Genomic DNA, 27,438 nt, shown 5'->3' on the forward strand with positions numbered 1-27,438 from the left:
CTCTCAGGCTATGGCAGTAGAGTGGACTGGGGTAGAGCAGGTACAGACTCTCACTGTCTCTCAGGCTATGGCAGGCTGTCACATATTTTAGCAGCAGTTGCTCTCGCTTTCCTTCACTCTCTCCTTCTGTGGATCCTCCTTTGTCTTCCTAGTGTCTCCGGTCCTGTGTCCTGGGCAACCGTGCCTCCGTGGCAGATATGTCCTCACTGTGCTCAGGGGTTTCGCGCCGTCCTGTCAGACACTCAGACCTTTGACCTTTGCCCTCTCTCGACCACACCCGCTCTGGGAGAGCAGTCTAAGTCACGTCTAAAAGCCATTACTGCTGTGCGTGTGTGTGTGTGTGCATGAGTGTGTGACTGCGTGTGTGACTGTGCTTGCATGTGTGTGCGTGTGTGACTGTGCATGTGTGTGTCTGTGTGTGTGTGCGCACTTGAGTATTTTGACTGCATGTGTGACTGTGTGCATGTGTGTGCTTGTGTTACTGCGTGTTGTGTGTGTGTGTGTCTGCGTGTGTGTACTCAAGTATTTGACTGCGTGTGTGACTGTCTATGTGCAGGTTACTGCGTGCGTGTGTGTGCGTCTGCATGTGCGTGTGTCTGTGTGTCTGTGTGCATGTGCGTGAGATTTTACATCAGGGACCTGGAGATGTACTCGGAGGGAGACCTCAGGTTGAGCAGATGTGATCCCGGGAGAAGGGCATTGTGGGTGTGAGGGTGGGGCAGGTTGGAGCACAGGTCCGTATCGGGGGTGTACACGTGTCTCACACCACACTCTCTGAGGCACCCGTGTTGTTCTTGCTCCGCTAGCATTTCCACATCCTCTCCTCTGCCTGCCACTGGGAATGTTCACATGGAATTTAGACAACATTACAAGGCCTTACAATTATAATATATCTGAATTGTGTGACAAAAATTAGTTGGGGGGGAAAAAAAATAATTTCATAAATACATTTTACATAAATACATAAGGCAATTTGATTGAATTTTGATATTGTACTTATTGCACATATTGTACTTTTAGGGTGTCTGTCATGTTGATTTATAAAGAACTGCCCTGCATTTCAGTGTTGCTGTGTTAGGATGTGTACTCTTTCAGCTCAATATCTCAAAACTGCTCAGAACACAGATAGAACCTTATAATTCCGAGGTTATGATTAACCACTCCTCAGTTTAAGTTTTATAACATCTAAGACCTTCCATGGGATAAATAGGATAATTGGATAAATTACATGTCATATATGATCTGAGTATGGTTCCTGACAATTAGTGAATATCTGCAAACGAAGGACAAAAATAAGGACATATATTCCAATGTGAGCTCCTTTGTCCCAACACTCTCTCATATCCTTTCTCACTCTTGCTTCCATTGATGTAGTAAATTTTAGAGAGAAGAGAAGGGTCAGGACGGAGACATCCTCCAATCAGCAGCCAGCTGACCTCTGTAGCTTAGGGACCGGAATGAGCATGTGCGGGGACACAGTCAGCACTTTGTCTGAACCCTGAGAGTTCCATGTTTTCTTTGGGGCACATCTGTGCTTGAAATAACATAAGGAGATGCATGGATGTGGTCTTCGGTGAAATTCGTTTTTTTTCTTACCCTGCTTTGGTGTTTTAACATGAGCCCCTCTCCATGGTCTGTTTTCCATCCCTGGCTCCCAGATGAGCAGTCACCCTGACTGTAGCAGAGCAGTCTACAGTATTTCATTGTTTGAAAGCCTCTGGAGGGGCAGTGTGTACGATATGTTCTGAGAGTACATCTGGACCCAATTCAGAAACATCCCCCTCCATCCTCGGCAAGTGTTTCTGTTGGCCCATCTCCCCGCCTCCAAGGTTTAAATGAGAGGTGCGTAAGGTTGGAGTGCAGTGCTCTCGCTGGCAGGCTGGTTGTGTGAAAGTAACTCAGACGGTAAGATGCTGCAGGACTGTAGGCTGGTGAAAAGGGAGATGGAGGGATCCCATACCATGTTACTGCATTTACTTTTCTGTGAAAAATTACAATAAAATCACAGTGAGTGAATTGTTAAAACAGAAATGGAAAAAAGGCCTTTGTGAATTTAGTTATTTATCACTTTTTTGTTTTTGTTCTTGCAGCTTGCCTTCGTCCGCACTGCAGCCATCCTGGGACCCCAGCAGTTGTGTGTGAGACTCCAGCCACTCTCCGCCTCATCTACGGTTGTGTGTAAGTCTCTCTGCCTCATCTACGGTTGTGTGTAAGTCTCTCTGCCTCATCTATGGTTGTGTGTAGGTCTCTCTGCCTCATCTATAGTATTTTAATAGCACAGAGCTGCAGCTGAATCTGCAGGGGACTGCTGCTTGATTTACCTTCAGTCTTTTATTTTGCTTCTGAGTGCCTCGAATAGGGGCTTCCAGCCTTATCGCACATTGGCCAATGTTGGAGCCGGTTTTTGTTCAAGCCCAGCTCTACCTGACTGAGCTAATTTTCTGAATCAGATATTGTATTTCTGGGCTAAAACAGAAACCTGCACCCACACTGGCCCTTTTCCGATGAGACTAGAAACCCCTAGAGTCCCACAAATGCTATCTATGTGCACATAATATTTATAAATATACATTTTCTGGTTGGTTTGCGGCTATTAGGTGCTTGCGGCCCACACTTATTTTCTACTGGCTGTTATCTCCTGGTCCAGTGGAACACTGTGCCTAAGGCCTCCCTGGCTCTCAGTTTTACCTTCTTAGGGCAAACAAACACTAACGTGAGCATCTTAGCTGGACACTCGAGCACAGAGCCTTCTGAGGGAATGCCTAAGGTAGCTGTGTGATGCAAATACACCAAAGTGCCATTCCCGGGGGCCCAGCGCCAAGAGGCAAGATTCTGCGGTCATTTAGCCAGGGGCCTTTCTGTGTGGAGCTATGTTCTCCCCATGTCTATGTGGGTTTACTCTGGGTACTCTAGATTGCGGGAGGAAACCGAAGACATGCAGGTTAGGTTGGAGCCCTGCGATGGATTGGTGACCTGTCCAGAGTTTATTCCTGTCTCTTGCCCAATGCATGCTGGGATAGACTTCAGCTTCCCCACGATCTTGACCAGGAATAAGTCGGCTGGATAACTGTTGGCTGGATGGAATACCAGGAATTAATGTGTTAGATAATGGATAAATGGATGGATGGACAGATAGAACACAAGACATAAGTAGGGTATGATAATAGATGGATGGACAGATAGAACACAAGCCATAAGCAGGGTATGATAATGGATGGAGGAATCTTCTTTTGGTCTGTGCGCTCTGCGCACGTTTTTATTTTCTAGACCTGACTCAGTTTTTCTATTTTCCTAACGTGCACCATTAACCCTCTTTAACACTTGTGAGCCTTTGTGTGTTTCTGTACCGAGAGTTCATGCCTCTCCAACTACGTTCGCGAGCCGTCGAGAGCCTTTCTCCTCACTAATGGGCTCCAGTTTACTCCTGATATTAATTCTCCCCGACCCGCATCACACACAATTCCTCCTCTTCAGACTGTTTTTTCGCCAATCCATTATTCCTCAAGGACTATTCAGACCATTGTGGGGAAATATCCCATACCATGTTACTCTCAGAGTGCGGTTCAAGAGGATTTTATCATGTGGCTTTCTGTTTTCAAAAAAGCATGCTCAGTCTTATAATTGAGCAGCACACAATTTTCAGTGGCCATTGTTGTACTGAAAGGGTTATATCGACAGCTACAAGGCACACATTGTTTTTTATGTTTATGTGATTAATATAATATAAAATATGAAAGTAAGATTAAATTTGAGAAGAATACTTCAATGAATAATAAGTATCTGTTAATGGTTACATTGTGTTAAATTGTACTCTTCCACAATTGTATTACATGAACTGCTTGGACAATTTCTGATCGTATAATGATTTGAATAAAATCATTATGCTTCAAAAATGTCTGATTGTATAATGATTTGAATAAAAGTAGTACCCATGTGAGGGAGTAGAGCAAAGTATACTTACTGTATGATCTGAAAGTATAAATGAAACTCAACTGTATCACAGAATGCCGACAATATAACATTGTGCTGTGCTTCCCTTGAACTCTCCAGAGTTATGCATGCACTGGTGAGGAGTGAAACAGGGCCAGCCCTTAAGATGTTCTACAGCAGAACCTAGCACCTCAGTTCTGCTGTAGAACGTCATGACAGAAAATCTGATTGAAAAAATAACTTTTTCATTGTTAATATTTGTATTTGCAATCAGCTGATGGAGGTTTTCACCTATGAATGCAAAGCAATAAAATGTTTTATATGTTACCGTTAAACTATTACATTTTAAGTTATTCACTGTGTCAACCATGTTATGAGAAATTGATTAAGAAAATCTTATTTCCCAATTAATAATGAATTATTAATTATTAAAAGGAGATGAGAGATTCTCACCCCAGGGATTGTCCTGACTAATGAAAAGTAACATAAAAATAGACTTTAGTTTAGTTTAAAAACAGCTGCAAGGCATTCGATGAGAACTAAGTTAATGAGCATTTCTGAAAATGACACATAACATAAGATGAATGCTGTCAGTATGGTACGGTATATATTTGAGAAATGACTGTTAGAACTCAGAGAATGCCACATGCAGAAGGAAAGGTTGTTGTGAGAATTTGTGCATGTGAAAAGATTTTGCGGCCAAGCTTTGTGGCCCAAATAGTACTCTATGTGCCTGAAAGTATTATACACACATCACAGGATTACAAGCATGTGTTGTGTTCTGATTATGTTTGCCAATGCTGTGAAATGTGATGGATAAATACACAGGGATTGAGAGCCGTGCCAAACGGATTACACACATCTGTTATTAATTCCTCATGAGTCATCAGTGTATTAGGCAATGAAGTGAATGCTGGGAGTTATTGACATAACTGAGTGTGTGTGTGGTGATCATACGTGGCCAGGGCGAGGGCATCAAAGGTGGAAACACGCGTTTTATTCACAGTAGTAACGTTTTTGAATTATTTTAGTTTTTTCATACAATGTCTGAGAACTAATAAAAAAATAGTGCTTTATAGATGTGACTTCTGATATAAAACATGTGAAGGCATAAGGGTTTGATTAGTTAATCCTCAGTTGACCTTAAAAATCTGTTGTGCGTTTAGATAACCTGCAAAAAGAATGGAATCACCTGTGTGACCTTATGGAAAACAGGTGCAGAGTATTATTCGACCGCGATGTCACCATGGAAACAATGTATTATACTTTTTCCCTAGTAGAATTGAAAACTTGAATTTTTCCCTAGCAGAATTGACTTGGGTAGCTAGTGAGAATGTGGGGACAATGTGACCCGACAAAGTCCTGAAGACATTTTGTTTTATCCGTCAAATTTCGCCTGCAACAAAATGAGACATCCTTGCTTTGGGCCTGACCCTATCCCAGGGGCTCTAACCTCCACCTCTAATTCCAATTAAATCCCCTTCTGACACCAGAGTGAAGAACATCTCCCCTGGGTCTGTAGTTATCCAGGTCTCTCTGTGGGAAATGAGATCCACAGACCCCAGCCAGAGTTAGCCAGGTCTGCTCAGGTGGTGGAAGGGCTGGCCTCGTCACCTGGTTTACTGTCCAGCTGATAGCTTTGTACTAATAAACGAGAACTCATCCTGAACAGTCAACAAGTAAACAGGGCTGTACAAAACTGTACAAAAGCCTTAGACACATCTAAAAATCAATATATGGGAATATATCAAAAGAATATGCTTTCATCATTAATGAAATGAAAAGTTTCTAAATATTGAAAACATTACTATACAGAGCAGTCAAAACAGTTCAAAAGTAAAATCAATATCAACACTGCCATTGAAACTGCATGGAATCTCTTAGGAACACTGTCATCTCAAATGAGCTCTTTTTTGACTGACACATTTATGCAGTAAAACAAAAAAATCAACATATAATTTATTTTTAAAAATCTTGGTTGCCTAAGACTTTTTCACTGTACTGTAAGTGGCCATAGAAAAACAAATGGCTGTTCTGTTTTTAGCGCAGGAATAATTTGAAATTGAATTAAAGTTGATCACTTGTGCTAGACATGGAGCTCTTGGCAGTGTTGCTTGCGAGCCGTTCTCTTGGCTGGGAGTACTTGTTGAAATGACACATTATTTTACAATGTAGTCGTTTAGCAGATGCTTTTAGCAAACACAACTTACAAGAATGCATTTCACAGGGGAAGAAAATAAAATAAGAACAAGGCATGGATAGAGTTACAAGACCCACGGGAGGAAGAGAGATGGGTTAGCTGCCCCCCCCCCCCCCCCCCCCTCCCATCCCACAATAGCATTGGGGAATCGTTCAGTTGCTAAAAACAGCTGCATTATGGATGTGAAATTCAGCTCTGTTTCTGGCTTGAGGCCATTAGAGTCGCCTTCATTGCAAAAAAAAAAGTCTCAACAAGTGTTTTAGTCTTGTAATCACTCTTAAAATCTTCGCACAAGTAGAAAATATTAGCATGTCTTGAGTTATTGTTAAGTGAAATTTTCTTAACCTGTTAGCAAATCTTAAAATTGTCTGACCTCATTGGCAATATTTTTTTATTTCTTAGAAATAAGAGTTCAATATAAGACTGGAATAATTGTTGAGACTGACTTTCTGGTTTTTGCAGTGTTTATAGATTTGATACCATCACATCAGTATATTACGTATGACCATTAGCAGATGCTCTCACCCAGTGTGACATGCATGTAAAAGCAAAGTAAAATCCATTTTTATGGCTGGCTATTTACTAAAGCCATTTCAGTTAAGGTTCAAATAAATGGGAATCAAACTTCTCTAAGCCTGCAACACAAGTTCTTAGTTTTACCTGGATGAATCAAGGAATGTATTAGCCAAATGGAAAAAAAATGTCCTTGCTCTTTCAAATGTCTGTTTGAAGCCACATCAATTATAGACGTGGCAGATGGGGAGAGGTGGATCCACAGGTCAATCATTTACATGTCACACATTCCAAAAAAAATATTTCCACATGGGATGCACTCGTGTCTTGCTCAAGAATCATTCAGGAGCCTCTTAGCTCTCCGCTCCTGCATGGAGCATTTAACGGGTTGTAATGTCCTTAAAGATGGTGGACCTAGAGATAGATTTACAGGTCAGGTGAGGAGCGAGGAGACATGGCTGGATAAAATAAGCGATTGAGAACGAGCCCTCTGTAAGCTACAAGTTGTAAGACAGTGTGACTGGCGGCTCTCTGAAGCCTATTGGCTCTCATTTCAGCCCATCGTGATTGACGAGGCAGCATATGGTATGCAGTGAGATCCATGCCCTCCCTCTGGGACACATTAAGGCTGTCTGTATAATGGTGTTGAGTTGATGACAGATGGCTTGTGCGTGTACGTGAGGGCGTGTGTGTTTTGGTCATAGAATAGAATAGGTCTTCATTGTCCATTACACATATGATGGAATTTTCATTGAAATGAAGTGTACATCTTTGTCTGAGCAGGATGAGTTATGCACTCATCTTGAATTTTGTTTTCAGTGCAGCTGTGTTGCCAGTTTATATACGTATGCATTTAATTCAGTTACTGTAATTACTGAATTATGACAATGTAATTTGAGGCAATTAACAATCTGCTCTTTCAATGGCTCATAGGTTTCTGTGTGAAAAGCATTGTGAAATCAAACGTGGAATGATAATTTAGTGATAAAGTTTATATTGCGTTCTGTCACAGCAGTACAATGTACACTGTTCACTGCTGTCATAATTGTAAGTAAAGCATTCTAAAGATATTGCTCAGTATAAAAGACAAAAATCAGTAAAAGAAATACTCATAATTTGAAGGGCAATTAATTGTTAATTATGTTTTTAATTTATGTTTGAAACAACTCCCAGTAGGGCTGGCCGCATGACATGTCTGTTACGGTGTACAGTATCAAAGAACAACAATTCTGAAAAAATGCCCTCTTGCCTACTTGAACATCTCTTAGGGAGCAACCCACATCCTGTTATCTGATTGACTCTGTTGAAGGAAATATGGCATTTAAATACCAGCATATTATCAAATATCCAAAGGAGGTCAGCAGCTATGACATCACTCCCTGTGGCTGTGGCTGGACTCCGGGGAAGCGGATCAAAGCGTAACGTCACTTCTGCTCCATCAGAAATCTCTACCGTCACACCTGCAGTCACACCTGACCATCTGTTGTTTTTTTCTGAAGCTGTTTTTTTCCCCCATATCAATGTGCTCACAGATGAGGATTCCTTCTAGAAACTGGATGTATTATATGCTGGAATTTTATGTGGACTATTTCTCCTTTACGACTGTAACTGGCCTAAACTTTGGCAGTGGTTGTACTCATGATCTACTTCATACTAACTTTACTTGTTTATGAATGGTCACTTGAAGCTTGTAGCAAACTAAATATTTATTTATTTATTTTACGGCCCCTCTCATCACAAATTCAACAAAGGGAGGGTGACACACATACACCCACACGCACACCTACTATCAAACACACACATACACACACACACACACCCCTTCCATTCTTTCAGTGCTGCTTTGATATGCCTGCATGTGGTGTCTGGACTTTGTTATGAGACTGTTCTTTACAGCACCTTTGTGACGTTTCAAAAACCTTCAATAAGACGCGGCGTGATGTTTGAGTGATAGTGTGATGGTCTCACCTTTTGTTGAGAATAAAAAATAAAAATAAAACCCTGTTGTGTTTGTTTTTTCGTTTTCCAGCTCTAAGCCGTCGCCGTGAGAGACCGTGACCCCGCCCATCGGGACCAGGGCCGAATCGGTGGTGCTGATTGGAGGAGAGATGTTGGCGCGGGTGAGGGCGGTGGCTCTTGCTGGGCTGTCACTTATCCTGCTGATCTGGCGTGAAGCGTGTGCAATCGAGGTTCCGCTCGACCGTGAGTCATTCACCGCCATGATTACGCTGCCTCTGCTGGGGCAGCATTTTAACTTACTGTCAGTAATGTGAGTTAATCAGATGAAAATGAATCCGTATGCTCAGCTAATGCTAAAATTGTTTATCTCTTTCAATATAACACATTCACTAAGTGTTGTCTAGCATACAGTTTATAGCTGTATCTTTTATAAATATGTTATGTGACATATATCGATAAAAATATAACATTTCTATGGCCTTTATTCCGTAAAAAACACTGGGTGAAATTATGGTCGATCACTGTGAACTCCTCGACTTTAGACTTTAGACTAGTGTGTGCTTAACCCTTGGAGGTGTAAGATCACAAATACTGTATTTGATGAGACTGTTCTTAAACTGAACATTCTCATGCTGATGTCACAATTACTACTGGTCGTTCAAGAACACTGGCTAAGACTAAAAACCTTTTTCTTTTTTTTGCTCTACTCTTCAAAGCATTAAACAATGTGTGTGCCTACAAAGTGTGCTGTCATTCTGCTGCTCTCTATACACTGCAGTCCCCCAGCTGCTGAGCATTAGCACGTAAGGCATGGAAATCCTCGGCAGATGCTACGTACATGTGGGCCACAGGTTGACTGATCGCACAGCTGGGCCGCCATTTTGATTTGAGGCAGGAAATGCCCTGCTGATTAAAACCATCCCACCTCACTCGACTCCGATAGGCCAGATGTGCAGAGGCCTACAGCACTGGACTGCCCGGCTATGGTTTATGCTGGCATCGCCAGAATTGGATCAGGGAGAGCCAGTGATGTAGCTTGATATGCCACCCTGAATGGCCCTGCTTGTTTAATCGTTTTGGAGAAATCTAGGCCATTTGACACTCTTAATAGTCTGCACACATATTCTGGACGAAGAAACACTTTCAAAGCATGACCCAAAGTCACCCTCACACCTGTCTGTGGCAGACAGTATTTGGTTTCCACGGAAATGCGGAGGGTGACCTTTCCTTCGTGTTTAATCGTGAAGGAGAGAATGTCCAGGTTTATTTTTCTTCTTCCTCAAAACCATATGGTTAAGAAGTTTGCATGATTCATGCTGCTGTTCATGTGCATTATTAACCTTCGGCATGTGAGAGAGAGTCTAAGACAAACAGGCTGGCCTCTGATGAACACAGAGCTGTTTTCATTTAGAGGGAGATGACTATGTCAGCCGTATGTATTTTTTCCTGATGCTTTTTGACATTGATATGTCTTGTAGAAGCATATTGAACTCCATATGCTGTGCTGGATGAAAAGTGTTCTATAAATAAAGTTTTTGTTTGATTTGCTGCAAAGGAGCTGCAGTCAATGAATGGATGGGTCTCCCCCCAGCCCTTCCAATCCTCATCACCATCACGTTACTCTCTGATAAAAGAGAATTTACTGAATGATAACATATGCTCAGTATGATTTATGAACTGCGTTTAAAGCTGTTTGGCGATTTCATTTGTCTCCTGGAACTCTCTTTAATATTTCATGCCAAGAGCACAGACAGTGAATTTGTTTTAAATTAAATCAGTGGTTTTAATTACCAATTCACAACTACCATAGTGCTCCAGTCCCTCGTTAGGGTAACAAGCAAGTCTTCTTAATTTACAAAACCTGAGTGCTCCCTTTACAGATTACATTTAAAATAAAACTGTGTAATATGTTTGCTCTGTGGAGAGTAATTTTAAGTTGTTTTTTTAATGAAATCTGGCTGCCTTCCTTTCATCAAAATGATATCACCAGATAGAACCAGCAAGCTGCTTAAGTAGTGAACATTAAGCAATTACATATCTGGTTATACCACTGTTTGTGTGTTCTCTGCTAATTTCTCAACTGATCTAATTCAAAAATTTAAACATCCCAGTCTATTAAACTAATCAAGATGATTTGTCCTCAATACGTCAGTTTTCTATGATAAACAATGGCCACATCTCTTTTGGGATGTTTAAAATGGCTGCCACACTGTCCTTCTCCTCTAGAAGTTTATTTTTCTCTGGAATGAATGTCCAGAAACACGTTGTGTGTGTAAAGACAGAGTGCTGAGGGCCTGGCATGGTGCCTTTGTGGCTAAACGAACATGTTCTTCAGAGAAAGGAAGAATCTGTGAATGATTCATGCCATGGATCCCTTTCTTTGTCCTCCCTCATTCTCCCTATTGTCATAGCCTCACGTCTTCATGATTATATTGATTTTTGGTGGCTTTCACAGCCTGGATTTTCCCCTCCATTTACCATGCCCAGTATGACCTCCCTGACCTTTGACCCCTGCTAACCCTCAGACAAATATGAATCGACCAGCCATCTGGAAATGCAGTGAGCTTTTTAATTCCTTTTTTCTTTATCCAGGAAAGGAAAGGCAACCTCGAGAGAGTCATATCTGTAGAGTCCTGTGCACTTCTCTGTAGCATTCTGAAATATGGAGGAATCGATCTTTGTCACACGCCCACCCCTACCCACATGTCTTTGTGCACCCCTTTTCCCTGGGTGCTCTCTAATAATTGAGGTTGCCGTGGTTTCCTCAAAGCCCTTCCAGCCTCCGCTCCTCCCTCCCTCTGTGGCCTGATTAATATCAGGTGGGGGTTGGCGGAGAGGAGAGATTTCCCCTGTCTGAGTGGAGCTGGGCCTCAGGCGCTCCTCAGAACCCGCTGTTCAGTCCGCAACCATTATCTGTGCATGGAGTCCATTATCATCCACTGCATCCATTATCTGTGCATGGAGTCCATTATCATCCAAGCATCCATCGTCTGTGTGTGGAGTCTTATCATCCACTGCATCCATGGTCTGTGTGTGGAGTCTTATCCACTGCATCCATCGTCTGTGTGTGGAGTCCATTATCATCCACTGCATCCATCATCTGTGTTTAGAGTCCATTATCATCCACTGCATCTATAGTCTGTGTGTGGAGTCTTGTCCACTGCGTCCATGGTCTGTGTGGAGTCCATTATCATCCACTGCATCCATGGTCTGTGTGTGAAGTTCATTATCATCCACTGCATCCATGGTCTGTGTGTGGAGTCCATTATCATCCACTGCATCCATCATCTGTGTTTAGAGTCCATTATCATCCACTGCATCTATAGTCTGTGTGTGGAGTCTTGTCCACTGCGTCCATGGTCTGTGTGGAGTCCATTATCATCCACTGCATCCATGGTCTGTGTGTGAAGTTCATTATCATCCACTGCATCCATGGTCTGTGTGTGGAGTCCATTATCATCCACTGCATCCATGGTCTGTGTGTGGAGTCCATTATCATCCACTGCATCCATGGTCTGTGTGGCAGTCAGGGAATCGTACTGAGCTCATGGCTGTGATGAGTAGGCCAAGGATGATGTGACAGTTGAACGGCCGCCACCCAGTGACTAACGCTGCGTCTGTGGTGCCACGGTAGCTAATGGAGTGGGCACGCAGCGAACATCCTGAGCTCCTGAACGCCAGGGACAGTGATCTTATCACAGTGGTAGCCATAGAGAAAAAACAGCAGACACCCAGTTTAATCATGTCATAATCAATCACATTTATTAGAACCGGTCTTTGTCCACTAAGTCAAATTACCCCTGTCAGTGCTGGTCATATTTTCTTTCCCTCTTAAATATGTATGTACACATGTCTCGCCGTTCTCATAATTGCAGGTGTATCTCCACAGGATGAGCTGTTATTGTGGATTTAATCTCTCAGATGATGACTAATGTGGATGTGTGCTGTCTGTAATGAATCTCATTCACTGCGGGGTTATGGGTAATTGTGTGTCTGCTTTGTTAGCGATGTCTAGCACTGCATAACCATGTAACATAAACACTTCAGAGATGCCTGATGGTAGGTCAGTGTTGCCCATGGTTACCCTAATATCACTAACAAGTCCATCTGCTTCCTTCTCTCTCACATCCCTCTGTGTGCTCTCACTGGGACTAACAGCAAAGATCCAACAAGTCCGTAAGTCCCCCTACCTGACCCAAATATCCACCCGCATTAAAGTCAACCTATGGGCTCTGTGTCTAGTCACTGTTAGATCTTACTACAATTTATCTGCATTTCAATAACATCAGAACCAGACCCGGGTCAATTATGTACTTGTATTGGATTCAAATACTTTTCTGTGCTCAACTGATCATGCCATGGTTAGATACCAGGTATAAAGCTAGTGTATTGACATCTATAGCTACATTGATAAAATATATTAATATTTTCTTCAGAAAGACCCATAGGTTCACTTTAATTATTAATTTATTGTCATTACAGTAACATCACCATTTTTTAAATGATTATGCATAAAGAATATGTGCATTCTAGCTTGCTTTTCACGGTGGGTGGGAATAATCAGAATGCGATTTTGCCTGTTTGGGATATATTTTTACTGTAGGTATTATCCAAAGCTCTCTGTTTAGTGAAATATAAGTGGAGCAATGTTGAAAGCAGTTGGGGATATTTCTGAGTAAATGGCCATTAAATACTGTATGTTTGTGACGCTGAACACAGCTGCTTAGAATCCCAAGGGAGGATTAAGGACAAGGTGGTGTTATAACCCCGCATATCTAACCTGCTTAAAAAGCAACTTCAGTCTTATTTACTGCATTTATGTGTTTATGCATTTCATTTGTATATGTAATAGTCTCAGTAAACATCCAAAGGGCACTTTTCAAAAGAATATGTGCGGTCACCCTGGTTTTCATCTGATTGGCTAGTCCCATTTAATTCCCGCCCACCGTGATTCCCCACATCACTACTGCAGAATTGAGTTCCTGGTTTAATAAAATAATAATTGTACTAAATTACATTGAGTTCATTGAGTTCTAAAATAAATATAGCCAGTGAGTCCCTAGATAAGAACTGCATTTTCCGGTAATTTCTGAAATGTTTTGACTTTAGAAGGAGAAAGTATGAAATTGAGACACATTTTTGTTTAGCTGTGCTGAATTGTTGCACATGCATACTGTGCAGTAACTAAGTGCATAACATGTTTGACCTAATCAGTATGATTAAGCTTGTTACTGTACAGACGTTACTTTGAAAAGGCAACACAGAGATGGCATTAGAAAATAAACCCTAAATGGAAAATGTTTGTTTGAACATACTGTTGTAAGTGATTATGACTCACCCCCAACCAAGCAGATCCCCTCAGGATCCACTGCACTGTTTCTGGGTCATTTTAACTTTACATTTATTTGACATTTTTATGAAACTACTGATGATTTTACAGAATACGTGTTTTGTGGTGATTTTTGTTCAGCTCTTTAAGGTGTAAGATACTACATATATACAGGCATAAGATATACAAATACTGTATGTCAATAGAATGTTCTTAACTGAACATTCTAATGCAGATGTAACAATCACTTCTGGTGACTGAGAGCAGGGGAGTTCTAGAACACTGTCTTTAAGAATTTACACTAACAAAATGTTCCAAAAACCCAGTTGTGTAATCAGGTTATGTAATGCTGTCTGATTCCCCCTTTTCCAGTGAAGCAGCCCCCCACCATAGTGAAGCAGTCACTGAAGGATTACATTGTGGACCCCAGAGATAACATCATCATCGAGTGCGAAGCCAAGGGGAACCCACTGCCCATGTAAGTGGGCTGCACAAAGGCTGCTCTTTCACCACCCTCTCTCTCTCTGTCACTCCCTCGCTCTTTGTTCTGTTCGACTGGAAGGCCAACAGTGCCTCCACGTTGCACCCTTCCACATCACCTCTCTCCCCTCTCCTCCCCTGATGCTGTCACTCAGAGGGGCATTATTTCCCTGAACAGTGATCTCAGCCACTGCCAGACCCCATTCTCACACATCACATGCTGCACATGAACAGTAGTGGCTATAATTGCACAATATATCTCTAAACAAATTGTAATTTCATTAACCAGAAGTTGAAGAATCATAATGAAAACAACAATCGAATTGGAAAGAAAAAGGGGCAATCCAGTTTGCTAATGAAATATCAGTCAGTTCATCAGTCAGTCTTTATTTTGTGTTGTGCCATTTGCAGTCTTGTTGGCGCACTTCACAAACGCAGCATAGGAAGCATGGCATTGTGGGAAGAAAATCTCTGGCTCCTTTAAAGGCATAATTCACTTTGGTTTTTTTAATATAATTTCTATTTTAGAAAATTAGTTTTAGTAAAACATTTGATTGGCCCAGACAGATTTTGTGTGCAAGGAGTGGGAATATTTGTAAGAGGAGACTTGATTGAACTTTTAAATTCATGAAAGGGATTAACAAAGTGAACTACAGGAGATATTTCAGTTTGGAAACTCGCAAAAGTTTAATCCGCAAACATATTTGGAATAATAATGGTTCCCAGGTAGATTTATAAGAACAAAAAATAGCTTTTTCTGGCTGTTTCGACTCTTCCCCCTTTTTTCCTTCACTCCTCTCTCTCTTCGTTTATCTCTCTATCTGTGCAATGCCCCGCTTTCTCCTGTCCGTCTCCGCTTGCCTCTCTGTCCCTGTCCCTCTCTTTGTGTTCTATCTCTAATCGAGAGTGACGTCTATTAGTCAGAGCGCGGATAGAGTGACATTTTCAGGACGTGTACAGGACGGTGGAGGACAGAGGGTTGCGTAACCTGGCAGTGCCTGGTCCTGACAGGGGTGTCATTCAGAGACTCTCACCCTGCACTGGAGCGTTACGTAACAGGCTCCTCCCACTAACCCAGGGGATCCATTGTGATGTCATTATTTGCCCAGTTGCTCATTCGTGCAGAAGTGGAATGCGCTCGGTTGAAATATGAAAAGTTTTTGACCGTGTTTGAAACCGCATACTAACATACTACTCGTACTAAATTTCAGGCAGATTTCCATTTAAACATAGTCCGAGTAGTATGCTAAGGTTCCCATTCCGGACGCTGCCATTCACTGCAGCCGTTGTAGTCTAATTTTAATATTTCAATAATAACCCCTTTAGGTGGGGTGTCTGTTTAGCAGCACGGGCTGACAGGGGATGTCCTTGATAATCCTTGCACTGCCAACTGAGCCATGATTGGGTAACTTCATTATTAATAAGCCAATCAGAGGCGGTTATGCAAATCATTGTGGTGAACAGGTGCGGAAGACCTTGTCGCAGTAGTTGGTCCCATGTCATGTGACCTAAGTGCAATCTCTCTGTCCTCCGAGCTTTGCTAATAGCAGACTCACAGAATGAGGTTGATCACCTGATGTTCCTCTGTCAGTGTTTCTCTGATATGAATTTAAGGTTTTTGTTTATTGTTATTATTGATACTTTTGCCATGTTTAAATAACTGGGACTTGAAGTGATGTCTCTCTCCCCCTCCTCCCGTGTTGCAGATACACATGGCGGCGGAACGGAAAGTTCTTCAACGTGGCGAAGGACCCGCGGGTTTCCACGCGCCGGCGCTCGGGCACGCTGGAGATCGGGTTCCGCAGCGGCGGGCGGCCCGAGGACTACGAGGGGGAGTACCAGTGCTTCGCCAGCAACGACTTTGGCACGGCCCTGTCCAACAAGATCCTGCTCCGCGTGTCCAGTGAGGACCTGTCTCTCACACACACCCACATACGCACACACACATGCACACACACCCACATACGCACACACACGCACACACCCACATACGCACACACACACCCACATACGCACACACACACACACACACACACACACACACACACACACACGCACGCACACCCACATACGCACACACACACACACCCACGCACACACACCCACATACGCACACACACACACACACACACACGCACACACACCCACATACGCACACACACACACACACACACACACCCACATACGCACACACACACACACACCCACGCACACGCACACAGACCCACGCACACGCACACAGACCCACGCACACGCACACACACCCACGCACATGCACACACACCCACGCACACGCACACACACCCACATACGCACACACACACACACACACACGCACAGACACACACATCCACAAAAACGCACGCACACACACATGCACACACATAGGCACACACACACATAGGCACACACACAAACATGCTCGCACGCGCACATGCAGGCATTTACAAGCATCATGAAGAAAATAAAATGGCAGATTTCACATCATTGAATGAAATGAATATATGTAACACTAGCACATCCCATTGTCCTACTGTAAGAGATGGCCTAAAATTAGGGTGACCAGATGCCCTGTTTTTTCCAGATTGGGTTTTTCTGATTCTGCATGCCATTTGTTGTGTCGCAGATTAATAACACATGCGTGAAGTTACTGAATGTACTTTATTAATTAAATAACAAAACTAGGCAGCAGCCAGATGCAGGCATGTAGCAGTTTATCACTGTAAGACACTTCATCTCTACTCACTGCAGACTAGGTTCATTTGAACTCACTTTAAAACAGCTCCACCTAGTGACATGGAATGAAACACCACACCATTATTGTAGCTTCTCATTACATTGTTTACACAGTCCTCACAGGCTCCGGGTCACCCTACCTAAAATGTGACAAGGTAATGTGAGTTGTGCAGTAATAACGTAAATCTTTCTCCATAACCTTTATTAAAGTACTCACTCAGGTGTAGATCTTCCAGAGTTAATCTTCCGAAATATGTGGTGACACAGCATGTTTTTAAGCATGTTATATACATGTTATGAACCTCTATTCCATGATGTGAGTATAAATTGAAATTCCCCCTCATCTACTTGCATAGTTTGAAGCAATCCTCAAGATATTCTGCTTACTGCAAAATGATATACTTGGTTTTACATACTTTCAGCATCTTTTCAGAATGAATTAATGTATGTGCCCTTGGGTTTAAACTGATTAAACAGACTGAAAAGAGCCCTTTCAGGTGCTTGCACACAGCACATCTCCGCTTTTCTAACCTTAACTTCAACAAAACCAACTGTGCTTCAGAGGAAGCTTTAGAAGGGTCACACAGGCAAGGACAGAACTGCTTAGACAGGAATGATAGGAAACTAAGGAAACCCAAAAAATAACTTTGTTACTTTTTTATAAGACAAAAAGATTTAAAAGATTTACCAATTTCGTAGGATAAGCTAATATTTCCCACCTCAAGAAATAAATGATTTTGACTCTTAGTACTATTACTATTATTTAGACAGATTTTTTGCAGTATTCTCTTCTATTCTCTTCTATTCTACCTACTTAGAAGTCACACCAAGTTAAAATAGGCTTCATTGGCAAACTTACAAGCCAACAAAGCAACCACCCCAGTATCCAATAATATCCCCGCAGCCTTGCCCCGTACTATAGATGTCTGTGCAGGTTTCTGACCCACATTCCCTGCGTTTCTCCTCCAGAGTCTCCCCTGTGGCCCAAGGAGGTGCTGGAGCCGGTGGTGGTGTCTGAGGGCTCCCCGCTGGTCTTGCCCTGCAACCCCCCGCCTGGCCTGCCCCCGCCCCACACCTTCTGGATGAACAGCGGTGAGACCCCACACCCCAGTCAACTCACCCAGTGTGGCGCTGTCTGTGATCTCGATTCTGTTACTGGGAGATGCCTATAGTCTAATGCAAGGGTAGCCAACCTTGTTCCTGGAGGTCCTGTAGGTTTTCACTCTAACCTGAATTGGGCACACCACATTCAACAGCTAAAGATCCCGTTTAGCGGCTCATTTGTAAGTCGCATGTGAAATTAGGGTTGCAGTGAAAACCGACGGAATGGTAGATCTCTAGGAACAAAGTTGGTGACCACTGGTCTAGTAGCTAAGGTGCTTGTCTCGGACCGGGAAGGTTGGTGGTACAAGCCTCAGTGTAGCCACAAAAACATCAGTTGAGCCCTTGAGCAAGGCCCTTAACCTCACATTGCTCCAGGGGGGATTGGCCCCTGTTTAGTCTAACCAGTCGCTTTGGATAAAAAGCATCAGCTAAAGAGCTGTAATAACAATGTAATGTCCCATCTCCATTCTACCATACCGCCCACACCTCCCCGGTCCTGCCTAGCTCTACTCTCCCCATCCCCATGTACAGTATTTATGCCTGTCACAGGGGGGTTCATGTACCTGCTGAACCAGCTCTGCACAGCTGCACAGAGAGTGGGGCTCACAGAGGCTTGGGCTGGGATGAAACTCTCACTCTCATTTCTCCAAACTCGTGCCTGACCTGCTCTGAATTACCCACTGCGTGACAGGCCACTCCCTGCCGTGTAACAGTTAACCTTGTACAGCGTCCTCCTGCTCTATGCTTTCTATGGGTTACAGAGAATCGATTACTGTAGCTGCAGTATATTACTGACCTTCTCACCGCTGTCAGTCCCCTGAGATTTAATATTGTACAGTAATGACATCTTGTGCAGCACTCTGGGCCTCTGAGTAGCTGCAAAATTATCAACATATTCCAACGACTTTAAAATATACTGTAAGGGTTGCAGACCTGAGTCAACTATGCATTGTTTTGTATTCAAATCCTTTTTTGTGCTGGATTGACCTTGCCTGGTGCAACTGAGCCAAATTCATAGGTTCCAATACTCCAGACAGGTAGAAATGTATTTGAATTTAAAACAATTACATATATGACCCAGATCTGATGGGTCTTGATCCAACGTCCAGCTCTTAGACTGAAGCTCAGCTCAGACATAAGATAGACTACAATACCGTTTATTGCAGAGAGGAGATTCAGCGATGTACCTGTCTCACTATCCCTGATGCCGGCACTTGTTTGCCATTGCAGGTGATTCAAGTCTCTCTGTCTCTCTCTCTGTCTCCCTGTCTGTCTCTCTCACCAGCGATGATGCCCATCACCCAGGACAACCGGGTCTCCAAGGGTCTGAATGGCGACCTGTACTTCTCAAACGTCTTGGCCAAGGATTCCACCACCGACTACAGCTGCAACGCCCGCTTCCTGTTCACTCACACCATCCAGCAGAAGAACCCCTTCACCATCAAAGTACCAACGAGTGAGTAACCCTCCGTCTATGTCAGGGGTCCTCGAGGGCCGGCCTGCGTCCTGCGTTTCCTTCCAACCAATTGTTTTTCATTTCCTGACAGCTCTATAAATTACTCTGGTTCAAGCCTGTACTTGAGCACGGTAAAATCATTAGGTTACCCTTGCAGTCTGCAGCTGCAGCCGGTACTCATACACATCAGATAAGATATGACTGAGTCAATTAAATAATTAAGATCAGAAGTTGGCACAAAATCCTGAAATGGATTGGCCCTTGTTGTGCACCCCTGGTCTATGTACACACAGGGGCATTAGCCCTGAACGAAGTCGGCCATCTTAAATCATGTTATGGTTTTGCATCCAGGATTCAGGACGAAGGGGTCTGTACACAGTGTGGATATACTCAACAGTCCTCCTGGCCTTTCCAACATGGATGCATGAAGGCGTGAATCATGTAATATGGCCACCTAGTGGTGACAGGGTTGTATGACAGTTTTCTTATCAGTACATCATACATTGACGGTTTAGTTTGTTTTACTTTTGCTGTTTATGTTACGCTGTTTGTGTTCACCATTTTCATTTTAAATTCTCTAAAAATGTATTCATTGGTTTACAGCCTTGTAAACCAGTGGGGATGTGGTCCTTGTTTTGCTTTTTTGTCTACTTTTTGATTCTGCAATATTTTTCTCTTTTTTGGGAACTAGGGGAATGTATAACAAGCTAGGATCATACAAGGAAATGCACACTCATTTTAATCGGCCACTTTTCTGGCTCGAGTATGTCATATCTAATTACTCTATACATATTTATCTTGCAAATGTAGGTCTGCAATATGGCAGCACATTGTCAACAGAAACCCAATCCATTCATTCCCTAAATTCTTCCAAATACCAAAAATTAATTCCACTTATCCAGGGTGACAGTATAGAACTGACATGAAACATAAATATGTTTAATTTCAATGCACCCAGCATCATATTAATGGCACAGCTATTTTGCCAAAATCAATTAATTTTAGTTATGCCCACAAACACACTAAAGTTAATGTTCATTGCCAAAAGCTGTTTAACCCACATGGACATTAATTTCTAATCAATGCAAAATCAATATAGAAAGAGACTGTACCATGCAAGTCATTTCCTCATCATTTCGTATTAGTTATTTTTGGTTTTTGTTTCAACATCCTTCATGTTTTCATATCTTAGCTGCATTTTTCAGTCTTTTTGTTCTTGGGTTCATATTTTATCTGGTTATTACTTGCATGTTTTTGATGTTGGTGATGGTCATTTTCACTTATCATTTTCCTTTTTTGGATTTAAAGACAAGCTGAAATATAAATATATAATTCCCCCAAAACTATACAAATACTTGTGTATTTTCACACCTTACTTTTTTTTGCATCCACTTCCTAGAAAACAAGATTTAACAAGATTTTATGTTGTCATGTACCATGTATGTCGATCAAATGTTACATTTTTACGCAGTGGCATACATCCTCATTTGACTCCCCCGAAAGATCCGCTTTGCTTGAGTATACCTCATATCGCAGAATCTACTGCTGCTCTGACTTCCATTTCAGCTTGTCTTTAAGGCACAGCAGAGACCCCCCCATAAGATCACTCTCATGGTGTAACCCCCCCCCCCCCCCAACGTGTTTGTTTTAGTTTGGTTTCTTCCATCGCATGCTGACAGGCTTGCTGTTGTTTTGTTGCAGAAGAGCCCTTTAATGACACAACAGGGTTCAACCACACTGACTGGTACAGTGGTGAGTCTGTAGACGTTATGTGTAGTCTTTTACTTGGCTTGGTTTTCCTTGTCCAGTAGTCTCTTGGTACCTGACCTAACCCATCTTAATACCAAATAACCACCTCTAACTGCTAATCACACATCACAGTACCTGAACCACTCAACTGGATTAAAATGGCCACCCTCAGCGCTCTAATTTCAGAGATAAGGATCGACATAGTGTGTATGCAGTAGCTTTCTCCTGAAGGCTTGCAGTGCTTCTCCTGGTGTCACTGGATCTTTCTGTCCCACTCAGTAGGACTCAAGACAAGTGTAATTGAGAGGCTTTAAAAGGCAGTATTAGTTGATTTATCAGTTCTGTGCATGGGAGAGGAACTGGAAAGCCCTGATTTCCTGTCCTTCAAAGCTGAATCCCACGTCCTGTAACCATACAGGATATTACAAGAGTCCTACCATGGTTTCCATGGTTACTATGGTTCCAATCCACCTGTTCTAGGGCCAGGAGGACATCTACCTCACAGAGCTATGGGTATTGAACACCTCAAGCTGAGCTCAATCAAACAAAAGAAAAATGGTTTTGCCAGTCTGATCCAAAAGGATATTCAATAACACTTCGGTTGAACCCCTCGCCGTATGGTTGACATAACACTGTCATACACATGACATAACAGCTGTCACGAGATTGCATAACAGATGATGTCAGTTGCTGTCAAATGATATGAAACTGTCATACTGTCATAGAATTGATAAAAGTGTGACAGATTTGTCATTTTACCTGACATCATCTTTTATGCCATCTTGTGACAGCTATTACTGTATGTCATGTGTATGATGGTGTTATTATGTCAGCCTTACGGCAAGGGGTTCAAGTAAAGTGTTATATAAGTGTTATATATATTGTGGATATTTTCATATAACTGCTGTCTCTAGAGGGCAATGATTTAAACTCACTCATTCAATCAACTAATATATTTAATCAGTTTCAAAAATAAACCGTATCTGTCCATCCAGGACAGCTGTGCAGCATTACCGTAATTCTACATAATTCCTCTCGGCACACTGTCTGCTGTATGTTTTACAATCTGCTCAGGGGCAGGTTCCTCCCACAGGCCTAGCATTTATATTGTGCGTTTTTCAACTGATTCAGATTCAGTTAACTGAACACTAGCATTTATATGGTGCGTTTTTAAACTGATTGTGTGTGAGGAATAATCCTGAGGCCCAGAGGAGGAGCTCTTCTGCACAGGGACCCCATTTTCTGCAGGAAACTGTGGTGTGGGCGGTAGGACTTGACTTAAGTACACAAGTAGGCATGCACAGCAAAAAGATTAAAATGTGCATGTTTTATTTGATCTATTTTTAGGTACACTTTTGGCGATGACATATAATCACCCTAAATGTTCATCTTTTAGGTGTGTGTGTACTTCCATACCACTTATGTCCTGGTTGGGACACTCAGAGCCTGGAGGTGGGGCCTGCACATATAAGCCACGCCCTTGTCAACAGGCCGTGCCATCACAGTGGAAATAAAGCAAGAGCCCCGCCCCCTGAATGTGTGATGTCATCCGCCATCCTGCCAATTAATCCATTCTCAGGCCGACCGTTAGCTGCATCAAGCAGTAGCACAGCTAACACAAAACGTCCTCACAATGTTACTGTAATGATTTGTCAATGTTATGTCATTGCCACTACATGGCAGCAACGTTGTGAGAACGTCTTGTGTCAGCTAGGTGAGCCGGATGGCAGCTTCTTCTTGCGTGTCTTCCTCGGACACTGACACTGCTACGTTTATAACACCCTCCATGAGACATTTCTTCATCACTGGGGATACTATAAAAGCTGTTACTAATTTTTTTTGTTGTTTGTTTGTTTTTTAAACAATATTTGTTGCATTTTCCTTTGTCATTTCTGTTATCCTACTGGGTCGTTATAATGGGAAGATGTTAACTTTGTGACTAATTTGCATCTCTATTGCACCCCTAATTTCTGCCGAACGTTATAATGTCCATTTATATTATTAATCAATGTTTCATCCTAAAGAACATTCCAGATTTCACTGTCAGATAAAGGTCTTGAGAAGTCATCATGGAAGCATTGTGACATATATTATACTGCCTCTTGAGTCCAGTCCAGAGGAATGGTGTATAATATTTCCATTGCGCTTATACTGTGGAAGCTGCTCTTTAAGGTTGTTTTGTCTGTATTAATGCAAGTAAGTGGAGTGTTTGTTGATATGGACCAATTATGAAAGTGTCCTTTTCTTCAGAGAGAATGTTTTAATATGCGCATGTCATATATGCAATTTTAAGTGGTTTGGTAGCTTACACTGAGCAGTTCAGTTCATGGCAGATGTTGTTTAGAGGAGTTGTAATGTGGCTTTGGCAGCAGAAATAAAATAAATAAAAATGATGATGGAATGAAATGAGAAAAGATCAGTGAGACGCGATTAGTATTTTTATTTGAAACTGACAGATTTCAGGCCTTGTACAATCTAATATTACATCATGTTTTTCCTGGAACAGGAATGTTATTGAGAAAATAAATGCCTTTTTTCCATCTAGCCCTGTAGATGGCAGCTGAAGATAAGCCTAAAGAGCGATTCTGTTTATTCGTTCTGTGGGATAATAAAATTGAGGCGTTTTGAGAGGAAGTTGATGAGCTGTGGATGGATGTGCTTCACAGTTATTCGGTTTATCAGTTTTAACCAGCCGGAGAAGGCTGAGCACCCAGGCCAGGACAGGGCCTCTGGGCTCCTCAGTACAGGGCCTCTGGGCAGGCCAGGACAGGGCCTCTGGGCTCCTCAGGACAGGGCCTCTGGGCTCCTCAATACAGGGCCTTCGGGCTCCTCAGGTCTCCGGCTTCCTCCTGTGGATAAGAGCAGATACTGGGTAATCTGGGGAACTGTGATGGAAGAGGATAAAAAGGGCAGACGTGGCTCTCTGTGTTTGTGGATTATCGTTGAAATGCGACGGCTTTGAAGCAGAGATAACCAATCCTGTTTCTAGAGATCTACAGTACTGTCCTGTAGGTTTTCATAAAACCCTGATTTGGTAGACTGTGATTAGCTTTTGTCTACAATGAAGCAAGTCATCCCATAATTTTGGAATAGTGTAGTAGCATGGAAAGCTTGTTCTATACTGCTACAAGCATCATGTAGGCAATGTTTAATACAGATTTAATATGCCTTACGCATATCCTTAACAGGAAGCAATTCATTATAAAAGTGTTGAGCTTGACTGAAAGAACAGTGAAATCTGGAATGGGCTTAAATGTAGCAAGAAACTGTTGACTTCACAAATTCCTGATCCTTAACTCCACTGACACTGCTTACATGAAAATAATACTGTTGTTGCATGGTTCTTATTGAGAATACCTTTGAATAGGCACAAACAAAGAATATGGTCATTTCATTTATTTTTCTTATTCAGAATGTTTTGAATTGGTTTTAAATTGTGTGCTGCTGTTTCATTATCACAGAAGATCAATGGTAGATATATATTGACGTTAAAATCAATATCTCCGTGTTAATTAATTCTCTCAAGGGATCATGAAGGCTAGAATTGGTCAGTTGAATATGCTTCACTGCTTTGAAAAGGTGTTAATTGGAAAATGATGCACTGGTTGCAGTAAGCAGTTTTACTATCCATACTGAATTACGAGTTTTATAAAACCTTGTTGCATAAAAAAATAATGAATGTGCTTAACACAATGGGGCAATAGGGCTAATGTCAGGCACTGTACCAGTGCATTATCCAGTGTGTGTGCTCATTAAGTTTGTGTGGTGTGTGTGTGTGTGTGTGTGTGTGTGTGTGTGTCTGTCTGTCTGTCTGTCTGTCTGTCTGTCTGTGTGTGTGGTGTGTGGTGTGTGGTGTGGTGTGGTGTGGTGTGGTGTGGTGTGGTGTGGTGTGGTGTGGTGTGTGTGTCTTTGTGTGTTTGTGTGTGTGTGTGTGTGTGTGTGTGTGTGTGTGTGTGTGTGGTGTGGTTTGTGTCTTTTTGTGTGTGTGTGTGTGTGTGTGTGTGTGTGTGTGTGTGTGTGGTGCTTGGCCCATTCTCTCCACAGGTCGAGGGATAGCGGAGACCACGCCCACCTTCCTGTCCCCCACAGGGACACACAGCTCTAAGATGGTGCTGCGTGGAGAACTGCTGCTGCTGGAGTGTATCGCTGCGGGATAGTGAGTCCCTATTGTACACTTACACACACACACACACACACACACACACTCACACTCACACATATACACACACACACACGCACACTCACACATATATACACACACACATATACACACACGCACACACACTCACACATATATACACACACACACACACACACACACACACATATATGCACTCACACACTCACACATATATACACACACACACACACACACACACTCACACATATACACACACACACGCAGATAAGTGGTGAATCTGGATGGGCAGAATGCCCTGTTCTCATCATTATGGATGCATTCTTATCACCAGGTGTTGAAATTGGGATTGAGTTACTGTTTACCCGGGTTTGCCTGTACAAAAGCGAAAGGGTGTCATGTCCTCACCCCCTCCGTAGCCCCACTCCCTCCATCAAATGGTTTAAGAAGGGGGGGGACCTGCCCGGTAAGAAGGTGAAGGTGGAGAACTTCAACAAGACCCTGCGCATCCAGGCCGTGTCCGAGGAGGACGCAGGGGAGTACATCTGCATGGCCAACAACAAGATCGGCAGCATCCGCCACTCCATCTCCGTCCAGGTCAAAGGTCAGCCAGCCTCTGCCGCTCTGGGAGAGAGTTACCACCACCTCTGCTGCCACGGGGGGCACACACTCCAGACCTGGGGCCAATATGTAATTGTTTAGAATTCAAATACTCTTCTGTGCTCGATTGATCTTGCCTGCCGCATTCAAGCCAACCAAGAGGACCGGAAGGTGGGGTTTGCATTTTTCATACTATGAGTATTACATAGGTTCCAATACACAAGACAACCTCTATAAAGCATAGAAAAGTATTTGAATCTAAAACTATTCCGTATTTGACCCCGGTCTGACACACATCTTCACACTTTAGTGCAGATTCTCTCGGCAATGTAGTATAATGGTTGAGAACCTGAGGTCTTTGTCACAAAGCAGGATTAGTCACTTGGCTAGATACTGTCACTGCCCAAAACAGTTACAATAAGTGTAGTGGCCTGTAATGTTACTGGCTGCCATTTTTAACATTGAGTCTCCCTATACCCTACCCTCACAATGTGCTATAATTAGCCATAGGTTATAATTCCCTTATGTATCCGGAATTATTTTACAGTTCAGGGGTTCAAGGTTTATATGTGATCACTCTAGGACTTGGAACTGTACTTTCCTCTGGGGTTGTGATTTGCACTTTATTGTACGTCACTCTGGATAAAAGCGTTTGCTAAATGACTGTACTGTAATGTAAGCTAATGTGTCCTCTGTTCCACAGCGGCCCCTTATTGGCTGGACCAGCCATCCAACGTCGTTCTGGCTCCAGATGAGAATGGTCGGCTTGTGTGCCGGGCCAATGGGAACCCCAAACCCAGCATCCAGTGGATGATGAACGGGGAGCCCATCGAGAGTGAGTCCCAAAAGAACAGCTGTGGGGGGCTGTGTGACAGTGCACTGAGGCACCGGAACACGGCTCAAAATGGAAATGCCTGCAATCGCAATAACGATTTAACACTAGCAGCTGCTGAATGCCAGGCATCTAATTTCTCATGACTCGCTCCATGAATCTGAGCGATTGATGAATGTTTTATTAACCCCGTTGGTGAAGACTCCTCCTTTCTGTGTCCATGGTTACAGGTGCCGCCCCGAACCCGACCCGGCAAGTGTCGGGCGACACGCTGATCTTCCGCTCGGTGCTCATCGGCAGCAGTGCCGTGTACCAGTGCAACGCCTCCAACGAACACGGCTACCTGCTGGCCAACGCCTTCATCAGCGTCCTCGGTGAGGGCCAATGACGGAGCGGGGATCTGCTGTCACCG

General features: G+C 42.9%; 1 protein-coding gene across 2 annotated transcripts in view; it reads left to right on the top strand.

Moving 5' to 3' along the window:
* nfasca (neurofascin homolog (chicken) a) overlaps positions 1 to 27,438 on the top strand; it is a 99,936-nt gene that overhangs the window by 37,980 nt on the left and 34,518 nt on the right. For both annotated transcript variants that reach the window (XM_061220486.1, XM_061220487.1), the window contains 12 exons: positions 2,091 to 2,178; positions 8,673 to 8,845; positions 12,761 to 12,778; positions 14,304 to 14,409; positions 16,118 to 16,314; positions 18,117 to 18,239; positions 19,537 to 19,707; positions 21,409 to 21,459; positions 25,501 to 25,612; positions 26,014 to 26,198; positions 26,898 to 27,029; positions 27,257 to 27,400. In XM_061220486.1, the coding sequence (XP_061076470.1) occupies positions 8,752 to 8,845; positions 12,761 to 12,778; positions 14,304 to 14,409; positions 16,118 to 16,314; positions 18,117 to 18,239; positions 19,537 to 19,707; positions 21,409 to 21,459; positions 25,501 to 25,612; positions 26,014 to 26,198; positions 26,898 to 27,029; positions 27,257 to 27,400 (1,333 nt within the window). In that variant the 5' untranslated portion in view covers positions 2,091 to 2,178; positions 8,673 to 8,751. The remainder of the gene's footprint in view (positions 1 to 2,090; positions 2,179 to 8,672; positions 8,846 to 12,760; positions 12,779 to 14,303; positions 14,410 to 16,117; positions 16,315 to 18,116; positions 18,240 to 19,536; positions 19,708 to 21,408; positions 21,460 to 25,500; positions 25,613 to 26,013; positions 26,199 to 26,897; positions 27,030 to 27,256; positions 27,401 to 27,438) is intronic.

This window comes from Conger conger, chromosome 14, assembly GCF_963514075.1.
Source record: "Conger conger chromosome 14, fConCon1.1, whole genome shotgun sequence".
Classification (NCBI taxonomy): domain Eukaryota; kingdom Metazoa; phylum Chordata; class Actinopteri; order Anguilliformes; family Congridae; genus Conger; species Conger conger.